Below are 14,893 nucleotides of genomic sequence, written 5' to 3'. Positions count from 1 at the left end.
AGAAATAGTGGGCATACAGATGAAAATTACCTATAGCTTCTCCTTGCAAACCACAATGAGAACTCAGGTTTCAGTGGCAACCTGATCTGGAATGAAGAAGATACAGGAGACAGACGCTTTTCTCAAATCCTAATTTCGCCCTCTATCCCAAGTTCCTGGAGCTATAACAGCACTTCCCATTTGACAGTCTAATCCACGACCTCCTTCTTCCTGTATAAGAGTCCCACAGGACAGATGACACAAGGGTATCTGCACATGCTGGTCCACAAAGGTTTTGTCTAACTGGCTGCTCTGCTATCGGCTGAGAGTTACTGCCTGTGAAACACGTGATGTCTCCCGTGCAAGGACTTAACCACTCCAAGGCCAGCTACTATCCAAGAAGATCCCTAAAGTGTGTTTCACAGCCACTTACCACTGTAATGCTATTATTGACATTAAAAATGTGAAAATCCACGTTTCTTCCTTAGGTATGGTCATCTCTGATAATAAGTTGCTATCTGTGGCAATGTTAATTTATATTTCTTGTTTGTCAGTGCAAAGTAATCATGATATAATAAACAGAAGAAATTCATTTCAGGACATTACCTGAGAAGTAGCAAAGTAAGTTAGCCATCTTTCTATGTGGACTGCATACCATCCAGGTATTAGGCATCTCCTCTGCAAAGTTTTCAGTTCAGATGGGGCCCAATGGCCTGTCGTAATAACTTCATAGAAATTAAACCTCAGGGCAGCTGGATCTTCATGTGATCGTTGGTGCTTTAATAAAAAAATCAATTGGAAAATCAATTTTCTTTATGCCTGCATGGGTATGTATGCATGTGTGGGTGTTTGATATGTGTATATGTGTGTTGATGTCTTTTATTTCAAAAAAGTAGTGGAAAACTATTAATTGATTCTAGAATGAAAAATAAGGTGAAAAGTGCATCCTATATTGAAACCTAGGGATTGCATATTGCTTATTTAAAGTATAAGCCTTCCGTATCTATCAAGTAGCATTCAGATAAGCCTGTGGTTGTCTTCACGTCTAAAAGGTGCAAGATGCAAGACAAGAGACAGGGTGCAAGGATTTCCTCCATGGGTCTGATTAGAAGTGAAAAGATGTCAGGGACCAAACAAATCAAGCCTGATGAACAGAGATTTTGATTGGCAGGAGTAGGTTTACCTATTACTGTGCTCATTGTTTCATTACAGCCGCTCCTGCGGGTTCTGAAAATTCCCCAGTATCCCTGTGCGGCAGGTGCTACGGGTATAGAAGGCGGATGTCTATTCCTGACGCAGGTTGAGGTGTCATATTCATGTTGATGTTGCCCAAGGCGCTTTGCTTTTGCTTTCCCAAGGGTTCCACCTAACTCTGCTAATTCCTAAATACCAACTCACTACTGTTTTTTAGTACTAAATCCTCCGAGTCTTTCACATCAAATCATCAGTGGTCAAGCTCAAGAGCCCAACACAAGTCAATACAATTTCATAAGCATTATTAAGGCCCTTGCCAGAACAAAGACCCGCACTAGCTTCTAGAGATAAAAAGACATAGGCAAGACAAAATCACTATCTTCAAAGAAATCCAAATCTTGTTGATAGACAATAGATTAACAGATTGTAATGAAGTCACATATTTGATTAGAGAAATAACTTATTTGCTATGATGGCCAGACCAATGACTGATTAGATCTGAATGAAAGATGAAGAAATCTTTTTTAATGGTTGAAGCTTTTGAGCTAAAATGTAGTGAGAAAGATTTTGATAAGCAGAAATGAATAAACATGGAAACTAAGAAAACTTTATCTCTAAAGTAAATTTGATTGAAGTTGGATGAGGTGTGTGGGAATGGATGAGTTGATTTTGCAAAATATCTAAAAGTGAACATAAAGAAAATATACGACAGGATAAGGCTGGAAGCATAATAGGGCCTGATAGAATTATGTCATAGCAGGACTTATACGTAAATGAGAAGTAAAAATTACTAAGAAAGTAAAGATGATTAAAAAGTGGTGAATGGTTAAGGAGTAACTAGTGAGTGGTAGATTGGTAGAAATAATAAAATTTTTGAAGCCTTATTATTATATATTTATTGACCTTATTTATAAATGTATTATGCTACATAAATGGAGATAACATAATGCATTTAATTAATATAAGGTGCAGATACTACAAAACTTGAATAAGGAAATATAAACATACTATGCACATACTAATACAGTGATGCTAACATTTCTGCTTTACACAGTGATAATATGGAATTGTACTTAATCTGCTCTATAATGACTTATACCAGTTTAACACCAACCTTTTTTTTATATTTCTACAACTAAAAAGATTAGCATAAAAATATGACCAGATGTCAAAAAGGGACAGGAAAAATTAGCACTGTAGGTCCTCTGTGAGGCCCATTATAAAAATGTGGCATAGAAATTATAGTGGCAGGCGACATTTGTAGGAGTTTCTGAATTACACCTGCTGAGACTGAGATTTACGGTACTTACTGAATAGATAGGACTGGCTAAGTAATAGGTTTCATTATTTTGAAATGTGGAGCAGGCTGGGGACACTACTCTTAGCAATATAACAATAAAAAGTATTATCAGAAAAAATATTCTTTTTACACATGTATGTTCAAAGAATTTACTTGAAGAAGTATGCATAGATTCTCTTTTATGTAAATGATTTAATCCATTTTTTTAAAAAAAGATTCATATATATCTGCTCTAAGTAGTGACCATGCTTTCTGCTAGGAAAATGTGCAACATTTGGTCCCAAATATTGGCATTCAAAATGTTTAATTAAGGCTTAACATCTCAATATTTTTGGCACAATTTTAAAAAGTAGGTTTATCTTGCTTTGCAATATGAATTTTGATAAAGTGAGAAAGACACATTTTTGTATCTTGAGGGAGTCATTGATTCATGGATTCTAATAATAATTTCTGAATTTTGCTCCCAAAACAAGTGTTCCACTTGGATCCCCAACCACTTGCAATCTCAATCGCAGTATCATATTTTTCTGTTCATCATCATTTGTTCTCAGCAATCTATGTTTATTAAAGGAATTTTGAAAAGTCAAGAAAAAGAATGAAGAAAAAATAAAAATTACTTGCTATTTTGCTGTTATTAAAATTTATTCTTTTAATTTTTTTTTTATTTTGACATTAATTTCTTATGCACTCATATCATTGGGATTTTAGTACATATGGATTGTTACCACCATAAATTCAAAATCATCAGCTTTAATTAGCCTTTAATTGCTGCAGGCAATTTTACATTTCTCTGGTCAACTTTATCTCACTCCTGTACCAAGCTTTCAGATTCCTTTATTCTCTCCTCAAACTACTGCCTCTCAAAATCCTCTTCCTTTTCATCAGATTAACTCATTCTCAACTTTAAAGAAAAAAGAGGTTATCATAGTTATTTTAATTTCTCTATCCCAGACCTTCAGATTTACCAGCATGTACATTTACACCCTCTTCTACCCCTTAATTTTTAATGCAGGGGTTCTCAATCAGAGACCCACTGATAGAAATCAGAGGATCTATAAATGCGGATCTGCAAAAAAAAAAAAAAAAAAAAAAAAAGCCTCTTTATTTTTAGTAACGTCTAAGTAAAATTCAGTATTTATTGTACTTGTGATTTTACCACCGGTAAAAATCTGTTACTTTATTTCACAATACAGGTCTTTCAGATATATCACGTGTGGTTTCTGCCCATCACTACTTCCAAATTACAGTAGTATTAGTCCCATCATTAGATCTTGCCATTTACTGATTTAATAAATAATATTTGTGACTGATTTAAAAAGTGATTTTGATAACTATATTTCTATGTAGTTGTTTCCTTTGTAGTACTATGTAGTGTAAGACCCCACCAGACTGGCAGAAGGTGCCCAGCACAGGAAAAGTGAAAAACTCTGGAAAAGGAGTGCTTCCCTCCCACCTGAGCTACTTCCTAGAGCCTTTTTCCTGGCCCCTCAGGCTCCTCACTGATTGATTCCCCATTTTCCCCCCGAGGGGGGAGCTTTAACACCCCTCTTCCTTTGAAAACATCTCATTATAATTCAAATCACCACCCCATAGAACACATTGTCCTTGACCCACTGTGTCTAGTTTCTCTCCTTCAGAATCACATTTGTTTGCATCTTTTGCAAGGGCCACCTCTATTTCTTCATCCTCACTTACTTATTTCTCTGCCATTTCCATCTGGGTTTGCTCTTTTCACTCTGTTGCTAAAGTTTCCACTTCCCTCCATATTTTTCAACTCAGTGAAAATAATTCAGGTCTTGTTCTGCCTACTTGTCCAGCATCTTAGGAGCTGTCTGACACTATTGTCTCCTCCTCCACTTCGCAGTACTCCTTTCCTTGTATTAGGTGTCGCTACGCTGATGGATTTTTTTCCTTCTACTCCTGTGGATTATTCTCTTGTCTCACTGGCTGCCTCACCTGTTCTGTGCTTTTCTTCTCTAAACCTTCTTTTTAGGCAAATTCACCATTTTGTGTGGCTTTTGCCTCTGATTCACAAATTTCTGTCTCCTGCTCAGACCTCTTTGTTCCTTTTGGCATGACAGTGATTTTGTACCTCCTGATCACCAGCTGTGCAATCCTTAGCCTCCCCACAACCCCCAACAACTCCTGTATCTTTCAGTGCTTCTTTTCCATGGGAATATATGGTCATCACCCAGTTGCCCGGATTGGAAATTTGGTTTATCCTTGACACTGTTTTCTCAACACGTTCTGTTGATTTTAATCCCTAAACATCTCTTGATACTTTCTTGATCTCTTTTGGTAGTTTCTACTTACTCTCTCTGTCCCTGCTACCTCCGTCTCTCAGCAGGACTACTGCAACAGTCTCTACTTGATTTCACTGAGTGGTCATTTCTGCCACTCCAATCCATTCTTCAACGAGCAGATAGCATCAAATTTTCCAAGGGGAATTCTGGTAACTACACACCAGCTTAACATTTTCCAAAGGCTTTTGATTGCTCAAGGAATGGTCCCCACATGGTTCTCCTACTTGGCTTCCAGCACCTCGTGCCTTGCAGACTCATCGCCCAAAGGTCTCCCCCTCGGGTTTTACTCTATAACCACATGGACGTTAATTCTTTAACTGTGCAATGGTTCTTTGCACCAGTGGATTACACAGACTTTCCCTCTCCCTCAGTTGCCCTCTACCCTCACTCAGCTGATACCTACTCATCCTTCAGTTTTAAGTCTAAAGTTTATTTCTATAGAGAATGCTCTCATAGAATCTTCCATACTTCCTCACAGAGCATTCAAAATTTCTAACTATATATCCTTATGCATATTTAGTATCTACCCACACATTAGAATGAACATAATGTTTTAATTATCATTGTATTGATTAAAACCATCATTAAATGCTGAAGAATACTCCATTTTGTGTGACACAATTCTACATTGCTGGATATTTACTTTCCCTTTGTTGGTATTATTATTATGGTTGGTACTGTGATGACTAAAAAAAGGGCTACATGTTTTTCATCCTTTTGAAGTTCTCTTTATGATCACTTCCAGAAGAGGAATCACAACACAAAAGGATCTTTATCAACCTTTTTTGATAAATATTGTCAAATTAGCTGTCAGAAAATACCTCCCTATGTATGCTTCTATTGGAATGTTTGGGAACCTTTGTCGTCACACCCTTGACAGCAGAGAGAATAAATATGACAGCTTTTGTCAAGATGATATTTTAAAAAGTATCATTTTGATTTATATTTTGTTGATCCCTAATTGGGTTGATCATTTTCACATAAATTGTTGAGCAATTGCATTTGTGTGTGTATGTGTGAATTTGTTTATCTATTTTTCTACTAAAATGTTATATTTATTATTTAATTTTTGTCAATGGGCAGAAGCTTTTTTTTTTTAAAACAAATTAAGGAATTTATGCCATTTACCATGTATTGCTAATGATACTCTACTTAGATTTTTACTTTTTTATTTTGTTACTTGTGACAGATCAACTATCTTACATATTTATATGGCTCAGATTGATTAATTTTTTGGTGTGTGATTTTTTTTCTCTTGTATTATGCTTGAAATTCCTTGCCCAACTTGATATGAATTAAATATTCAGCTCATTTCTCATAATTTGTTTTGTTTGTTTAGCTCTTTTAATATTTAACTGTTCAATACATCTGGACTTTACTTGGATAATTCACCATTTCTTACATTCAAGCTACGAACACATGCTTTTAGTAGTATTTTTTATTGCGTCATACCTGGTACCAAGAGTATGCCCTGTCTGAGGGGTCAATGAGAATGGTGATGATCTTGGCTTTGGGGACCAGGGATGCAGCTCGCTTGGGAGCTTCTTCTGAATGGAAGTAATTAGCACTCTTTTCAAATAGAAAGTCGCTTGTAATGTTAGATGGAGTAGGGAAAAAGTCCATATACCTGAAGGCAGAGAAAGAAATTAATTAATTTGAGATATAATTTTTTCCTGCCATACAATGGATATAAAATAATTTAAACATTTTTACATTAATTAATATTAATTTTTAACTATTGGTGTTACAATAGTCAAAACAGAGACTATTCTATACACTTCAAATGTGAAAACAACCTAACATATTATTGTTCTAATGGACTATTTAGGACAGGGGAAAGAGTGAGATGAAATAGATGGGTTGCTAAGGAACAGAGGGAAATTCCTTTAGATTTTGGGTTGATGTTCTGTGCTACTGAAAGCCAAATCCAAAAAAATTAAGTTTACCCTTGGCAAAGAGCAAATTATACCATATTGCCTAGTAAATGTTTTAAAATAGTAGATTTATGTTTTCAAACTTGAATGTAAAATACTTAACTTGAGATTAAAGTGCACAAAAGAGGAAAATGTGTAAGTCAGAATAGCGATAAAACACCAAACAGATTAGGGCATAGCTGCTTTCCTCCTTTTTAACTTCTGCATAATTTGTAGTATGTGTAGCAATGTGAACACATTATAGTCCATCTAGGGTAATTAAGGGGATATTTCCTGCCAGTTGATCCCGTGGTGCCTCGATAGGTTCACTCCTCCATATGCTGTCGGATTATTCCTCTGTGTGTAGATTATGGAATCAATATGTTCAGAGGTTAATTCAGTGCAAGGGGTTAATTATGTGTGTAACCCTCCTTATAGCTCATCACTTCTCTAACCCTCAAATGTTCTAGAAATAAATGATGAGTGCAATTAAGAATTCATATAAGACACTTATTTTCCTCTTTGACATTTGTTATTATGTTTCCCAAATGTGAAGTGGTGAAAAGTCTCATCTATATTCCTGCTTAACAATTTGTGTTCCACTTGAGCTCACACATAAAATTGCTGCTCTACTTTGAGTAACTTGCATGCAATTTCAAAATTCATTTAGTCTGTTTTAAGTAAGGTAAAATAGTGATAGCCCAGGTGCAGAGCGGACATGTCTCTACTCACCATGAGAAGTCGGATCTGCTCATTGACATCGCCCCTACCCAACTCTAAGCCTAGCTGCATCTTAAAAGAATGGGCCTCTCATTGAGGACAGGTTCACGTGTGACGTTGACATCAAGTCACCTGTTACAGAGGTATGCATTGAGGGGAATTTTCCTCAGGAGACATTTGCCTTGTATATTTGGGAACTGGAAATCAGAACCATAGTTTCTTAGAAAACTGGGATAGAGCTAGAAAAAAACCCCCAGAGTGAAGATCAGTGCCAATATCAGGTTTACTCTATTTCAGTTTAGGGAAAATATTGTGATTTTTAAGTTTTCATAACTTACCAAATACAAAGTAATCTTCCTCTTATGCACATGTGTGACTAGCATTAATAGGGTTTGGAAATGCTCTTTTGTTTGCAAGACAAATATCAGCTTATATTATAATACAACATTTATAATCTGGGTGGTTAATGAAGATACACGTCACAGATTATAAAATAAAACAACCTCAAGCGTCATTGTGAAGATAAATTATGTATTTAGTTAAAAACATTGTAGGCACAGTAAAATAATAATATGCTTAAGGAGAATTTTAAATGTCTTTATGAATAATTCTGATGAAGAATATGCCATAATCCTCTTTATTCAATCATATTAATTTACCAGAAAAATATTATCATTATTGCGCTGTCCAAATCAAATTATAGGCAACACTGATTAAACATATTATCATTATAAATTAATTTCTAATTCACTATGGTACAATTAAACATAAATTTATTCTGTAATTATGTAGATGCTATGCATACATCTATAATTGCTCAGCTGTGATGGAGCATGTGTTAACAATGGACTTTATTTTTACTGTTGGTTATTTTTTTCTTACCAGTCAATTCCCTTGTGGTAGTTGTTGCCATTAAAGAATTGAACTTCTTCAAATGTTTTGGGGCTGGGGAGATTGCTGATGATGGAAGGGTGCATAAGGAGAAATAAATAAAGTGCAGTCGTTCCTATTACAAAAAAAGGAGGCAAAAGGTTACATGGCAATCAAAGAAGCAGCAAATATATTTTACCAAAATTTTTGCTCAAAAAGTAATATTCAAAAGACCAATTCATTCCAGGGTCAAAATGATTTCCTGAACGTCAGTTAAGTGCATTGGGTGTGGCAATGACTTAAGTGTTCTTATATTAGTCTTCAAGATTCTATTGATGTAAACAACTCATTTAATATGAGTACACAGCCAAAGTAAAGCAGATTGATGATACAGCTCGGGGAGAACTTCAGAAATCAGGTGGTTCTACTTCCCTCCTGGAGTCAGAAGAGTGGCTAAAGCATCAAAGGCATCCAGCACAATACCTGAGTCTCAGTTAATATTATATTCAGATCAATTAAATTAAATCAATCTACTCAACAGATGTTGACTGGTGTAACTCTGTGTAAGTTACTGTAGTAATGATTGGTAATAACTCTTGATAAGAAGAACACATTGGCTGGCCTCAATACACTTAAAGTGTATGTGTGGACCTGGGTCAATAAATAGGTAATTGCAACATAGCGAGGCAGGTTCCATGATGAGAGAAAACCAGAGTGTTTTTCCAATACTTGAGAAAATGGGTGATTCAGACTTGGGAGGTCAGTGAAGGCTTCCAGGAGGAAGTGTTTTCTAAGACTGCACCTTAAAATCATAAGTGTTTTTGGGAGGGTTGAAAGAGGAGTGCGGGGTTCTGGAAGATGGCCAGTGGAACGTCCTACCCTGTCAAGACGGGGCAGTCAAGTCTGATACCTGAGTTACTAGGCTGAACAGATTAGCTGACAGAACCCACTGAGTGTCCCCATCAAAGAAGGCTCAGATGCCACCTCTGAACTTTATTTCCGTTTGAGTGAGGCCAGAAACTGAGGGCCACAGCAGAAAGGATCATGAAGTGACTGGATCTTCATGGCTCTCAGAAATCAAAACTTCCCTTCTGGAAAAGGTTATCCCTTGTGTAACACGCTGGACCCAGGGGACTTTGGTGGATTTCCCAGCCCTAGGATTGTTGAGAATGAGCTACACAAGTGGCCTGGCAGGGCAATAACTATTGCAGCTGGGGATTTGGAAGCAGAGAAGATCTTCAGAGAACTGGCATTTTGTTCTCACATATCTCAGGTTCACATGAGCCAAGGCTACTGTGCTTTAAGCATTAACAAGAATGTTGCCTGTGTAGATCCTCACAGATTTACATGACATCAGTACTGAATAGAAGCGTGAGCAGTTAAAGGAAATGAAGAGCAGATCTAAGGGGACCAGCCACCCTCAAAAGAAGACATGTTAAGACATTGAGAATGGGTGACTTCTAGGGAAAGTAAGGACAAAAATTACACATGCAATCTTAAGGAGATTTAATTACTAATTGAAAAATATGTTTAAAAATTAACAAATATAGAATCAAATTATACAAATGTAATAAAAAAAATTAAAGGAGCCAGAACCGGTTAAGAACTGAATTAGAGGCCCAAAGGGCCAGGCAGAAGAACCACCTCAAACACACTGAAAAATACAGACATGAAAGTCATGAGAGTCAATAGCAGTCTTGAGAACTGATCTGATTTTTCTCCAGAAAAGAATACGAATTCACAAAGGAGAAAATGTGAAAGGAGGAACAAAAATGTTCCAAGGAGAAGAAATAAATTAGAGCTGGAGTAGCACAGAATAGCAGCTGGAAGGGACTAGGGAATCCAGATGTTTTTTTCTAAATACTCTTTAGGATGGGACCTACATAAAAATATATAGTTGATGATGAGAATGAAGTGTGTGTTTGTGTGCGTGTGTGTATCTGTGTGTTTGCGTGTGTGTGTGAGAGAAATAGACAGAGGAAGAGGGACACAGAAAGAGAGAGAGAGGAGAGAGAGAGATTTTTGAGACATATAAGAGCTGGAAATATTGATAGCTTAACATCCCTGAGATGTTGAGGTTGGGTGGATCCAAGACACAGATAATGGAGTATTTTTGAATTATTGTTAAATATTTCAAAATAAACACTTCAGAACCACACTCAGTAGCATGTACCAGTGTTTAATCACCCTGAGGGTCACAGAATTGCACCCAGATCTCCCTGGGGCTAAAGAAAGTCAAAGCCTTTATGTTCTGAGCCATACGCCTTCATGCCGCCAGGCATCTGAGGGGAAGGGAGGAGAATACATGTTCATCTAGGGACAGTGTCATCAGTAGACTCATGGCTTGCCATTCCTATAATCAGCCATAAAATCTGGGTGCACTGCTTGAAAATGTGTATTTATTTTCTTACCACCTGTGTTTTCATCTATCCTTGAAATTCATTTTTAACTATTATCTTTGATATAAATAGTTTGTAAAGGAAGTTTATCACACCTTGTAACATTCTAAGGAGAAACTTTATTCTATTTTACATACAATCAACTTCTTTACTTCTTTTTAATTTTACCAGAGTAAGTTTGCCAGGGTAAGCCAGTCAAATCGTGAGAAATCAATATTGACAATTGGGACTCTGATCTTCTAGATTTAAAGCCAATGAATTATGCTTTTAGAATTATTGTGCTAAATTTAATCTTTTTGGAAATCCTTTCCTACCCTGGTAATATCAAAATTTGACCCAGAATCATGAAGAATGCTCATGTGTCCAAGGGATTCTAGCAGAACTACAATGTTAACTTCAAGTGCCTTAAGCCCAGGGCTACCCAGCAATCTGTCCGTTCCCCTTCATGGCCCCACTTTCAACCCATGGGAATTTTTTCCAGGATTCAGCAATGGAGAAGTGGGATATTTCATCCTTCTGTTCTCATCTCACAACAACTGAGCAAATAGGGGATTGGGGACCACTTTTATATTTCACGTGTATTGCAAGGGATGCATGGGCCATGTTGAAGTTGTTTAAAGACAACTTTGCATTGAAGGCCAGATTCTTAGCATGTATCTGTGCCCAACTTCCAGGGAATTTACAGCCTCTGACAGCAGTGGGAGTTTTGCCAATTGAAGCAATAAAGAGAACAAACAAAGACTTCAGACTTCTATGATGGAATGGATTTTAAGAATTATCACAATCGTTTTCACATTAAATAGCATTTTCATAGCATATAAAATATTATCACCCAATTTCTTTACTTTAACGTGTTTGTCTGTCTTGGGAAAGCCAAAACCTGCTAAAAGCTTTATCATTTCCACACTGATAGGTCAAACATCAAAATCTAAAGCGTAAGTTATTATCTTTATAAATACAAACAACAAGGAGGAATACTAGATTTACATTTACCAACCTGTAATTTTCTAGCAGAACTAAGAAGTTGTAATATTCAATGACAAATGATGGACGATATGTCTTTAAATTAAATTTTTAACATAATTTTACGACAAAGGAATGCTTTATTTCTTACTTGTCATTCCAGTGTTAGAACTGCTGTGAGGGATTTGGTAGAAAATTAACACACATTTTAAACAACAACAACAATAACAAAAAAGTGATATATCTGAACATATGTGCTGCTTTTTTTTCCCTCCCTGCACTGTTGTAATAAAATTTATATTCCTGGAGGAAGAAAAGATTTCAACAACCAGAATCTAATAGTCTGGAAATTTTGCCCACAACCTTTAAAATGATCTACTTGCTTGTGTTACACCTATCTTCATCCGGGCCAGGCTTATTTACTGTGACGGCTTGTTTTGTGTTATGGTTTGTGCACTCACTGATGAAAATGCTTCTAGTCAAAGTAGTGAATTCAAAATATAGCAACTCAATAAAAACTTTAATTAATCAGGACACGAGCAAAGTATATAAAACTGTCACATACTGAAGAAAGTATAAAATATTCTAATTGAAAGTGTCATCTCATTGGTAAAATACTTTTACTCTCTTTTACTACGTTCTTATACCCTTGTCCTTCAGCACATGAGAAAATACCAAGGGAAAAAAATGCCTGATGAACCTTATGTGTATCAGAAAATAAGTCCAAACCATATATATATGTAATGATTATTAAAAAAAAACGAACAAGCCACACATCTAGAATATCTGAAGGTAATAATGGCAGCAGTTCTGAAAAAAAAATCAATTCAAGGTCCATATGGAGTGTACAATAGTCTGAATCAAACCAAAGCCCTTTTTTTTAAAACAAATTAATTCAGGAGTGAATTAGGCAAAGCCACAAAAAGTAGAAATAAAAAATTAGACACTACGACTGTGACACGTAACCTCAACGTTGTTAAAAATTTGATGTCTGTTAAACAATTGTAAAGTTGATAATTAAAAATTTATTTCATACGTCTAATTAAATAAGCAACTTTAGGGTCTCTTTGAGGATCGTGGTATAAAGATGATACACAGGAATGAAGAGCAGTTCAAATAATGAACTTGCGTGGGTGCTTAAATATTTCACAAAGTAAAACATAATCAGTCAAATAACACCATACGTAATATGTTTCATGACAAAAGAAAAAGAAGAAAGAAAGAAAGAAAGTTGGTTATTCTCACCTGTTTTTTGTGGCCCGATGACAAGGAATTTTGGTAAGTGGTCACAAGTTTTCTCTCTGGACCAGATGTCTTTGTGCCTTTTATCATCACAGGGATTCTGCAAGAAGGAAGAGTAATGACGCTTGCGGTGTAATGAATGCCTGGCTTTGTTCCACAAAAATCGTTCAAAAGACAGGATCAAATTCTTGACTGGTATCTTAGAACTGGGAGTAGGACCTCGGTCTGGTTCTGGTTCTCTGATTTCCAAATCTTTCCGTATAAAACGGCACCATCCTTTCTCTAAGGCTAGGACTCAGTTTCAAGTTTCTTCTGCCCTCATCCTCTTCTGAGGCTTGGCTAGGTTCTAACTGCTGAGATTCCACCCTATCTCTGAATTTATGTTTTATATCTGTAAACCTGAGCCTTAACTTGTCTCTACCTGGTTTGACCATAGTTTCTTGGATATCCATGCTCTGTCCTAATCTTTCTTATTTTTTTCCCCTAGAGGCTGGAAGGCCATCCTTGAACTCCAGACTTGGCTCACGTTCCCTTTCCTTTTCACACTATGTGCTATTTTCTGCTGACCCAGCTTATCTCATACACTGGCCATACCCCATAAACTGGTAGCGTGTAGTTCATTATTTTTAGCTCCTACCTCCCTCCTGAACTTTAGACCTATATTTTAAATTGCATAGGTGTCATTGCTGTGTAGATGTGGTGAAGGAATGCCAGACCCAACACAGCCATCTGTCCATTTTATCCCCATCTCAACCTTCTCCTGTGCCAATCTTCATTCCATTCGAGTGACCCAAATTTACCATCCAATTCATGACACTTTTGAGAATTAAATGGCTTATTTGGAGAACTGGTGCTTTCCATCTCCACAACTTTAAGGTCTTTGGGTCTAGGAGTTCTATTTCCCAGAAGAAGGATGCTCCCACCAGGAGGCACCGAAGAGGACCACCACACTAAAATTTGAAACTATTTTCCATTCACTTTGGACTCCTTGTGCCAGCAGACCAGCAGGCATGGAAATGAGTTACCATCGTGATAGGCGCACCTGACCCTCATCATCATGAGAGGCAGAACAGCCACTATACAGGGAGACATGTCTTTGGTATTCAAGTAATACACTGGGTTACTTGTTGATACTTTGGTGCCCACGTTTAACTGTAGATCAGAAAGGACAGCAAGCACAGCCTGACTAGGGCTGTTCTGGGCACCACAACAGTCTGCCACAGTGTACTCCTTGCTTCACAAATGAAGTTCTCTTCACCCAGGCATGGCCTTTCTCTGTCATAATTCTTGGGGGAAATTTGTAAGAAAAGAGTTAGTGGGACAAACATTGAGCTGTTGCTACTGCAGCTGGTCCTGAGGCTGTGCCTGACCCACCAGGTGAGCCATCTAGCCCGGGAGAAGTGCTAACCACAGGTGGGGTGAAATCAGAATAGGGGGTGGAGGTGGGAGGAAACATGCACTGGTTTCAGCTTTGGAACCAACTGCAGCAGTGGGGTTGCAGTTCTTCTAACGGCCCTCCTTACAGGCTTCCCCAGGAATTACCTTTACACTTGTGGAAAAATTGCACCTGGGTAAGTGAGTGTGTTGAGAAGCAAGTATAACTTGTGAAGTGAGGTGTCGAACAGGGCGGGGGTGCTCTTTCCTCCACTGAAGGAAACACCTTATTTCTGGCCGGTGCAACACCCTATCCCCATTCTCAGCCCACTTTTGCCCCCAGCTAGGGAGACTGAGTATTGCCTTGGCCAGTAGGAACCCCTTGACAGGAAATTATGCATCTCTCCCACTCTCCAGGGGGTTGGTCCAAGTCCAAAGACTGACTGACACAGGGGTGTAAAAGCCTGACCTGCTTACTTCAAGGTGAGACAGTTTGCGTGATTAGCTTTCTCCCTGCAGATCCAACCAAGGCCAAACTTTTCCTAAGACCACACCTGGGCTCAGCTCTTTCCTCGTCTCTTTCTTGTTTTACTTTTTCCCTTATAGAGTTTCCCTAAAAGCATTTCCTCAGTAAAT

The 14,893-nt window shown here is 37.4% G+C and overlaps 1 protein-coding gene across 3 annotated transcripts in view; it reads right to left on the bottom strand.

Moving 5' to 3' along the window:
• LOC105089919 (N-deacetylase and N-sulfotransferase 4) overlaps window positions 1–14,893 on the bottom strand; it is a 230,978-nt gene that overhangs the window by 8,195 nt on the left and 207,890 nt on the right. For all 3 annotated transcript variants that reach the window (XM_010981101.3, XM_064478402.1, XM_064478371.1), the window contains exons 8-11: window positions 12,887–12,983; window positions 8,292–8,415; window positions 6,229–6,403; window positions 586–756 (exon numbers count right to left, since the gene is read on the bottom strand). In XM_010981101.3, coding sequence (XP_010979403.1) covers window positions 586–756; window positions 6,229–6,403; window positions 8,292–8,415; window positions 12,887–12,983 — 567 coding nt within the window. The remainder of the gene's footprint in view (window positions 1–585; window positions 757–6,228; window positions 6,404–8,291; window positions 8,416–12,886; window positions 12,984–14,893) is intronic.

This window comes from Camelus dromedarius, chromosome 1 (assembly GCF_036321535.1).
Source record: "Camelus dromedarius isolate mCamDro1 chromosome 1, mCamDro1.pat, whole genome shotgun sequence".
Classification (NCBI taxonomy): Eukaryota; Metazoa; Chordata; class Mammalia; order Artiodactyla; family Camelidae; genus Camelus; species Camelus dromedarius.
The sequence above is the reverse complement of the archived record's forward strand: the minus strand, read 5'-3'. Positions and strand labels throughout refer to the sequence as shown.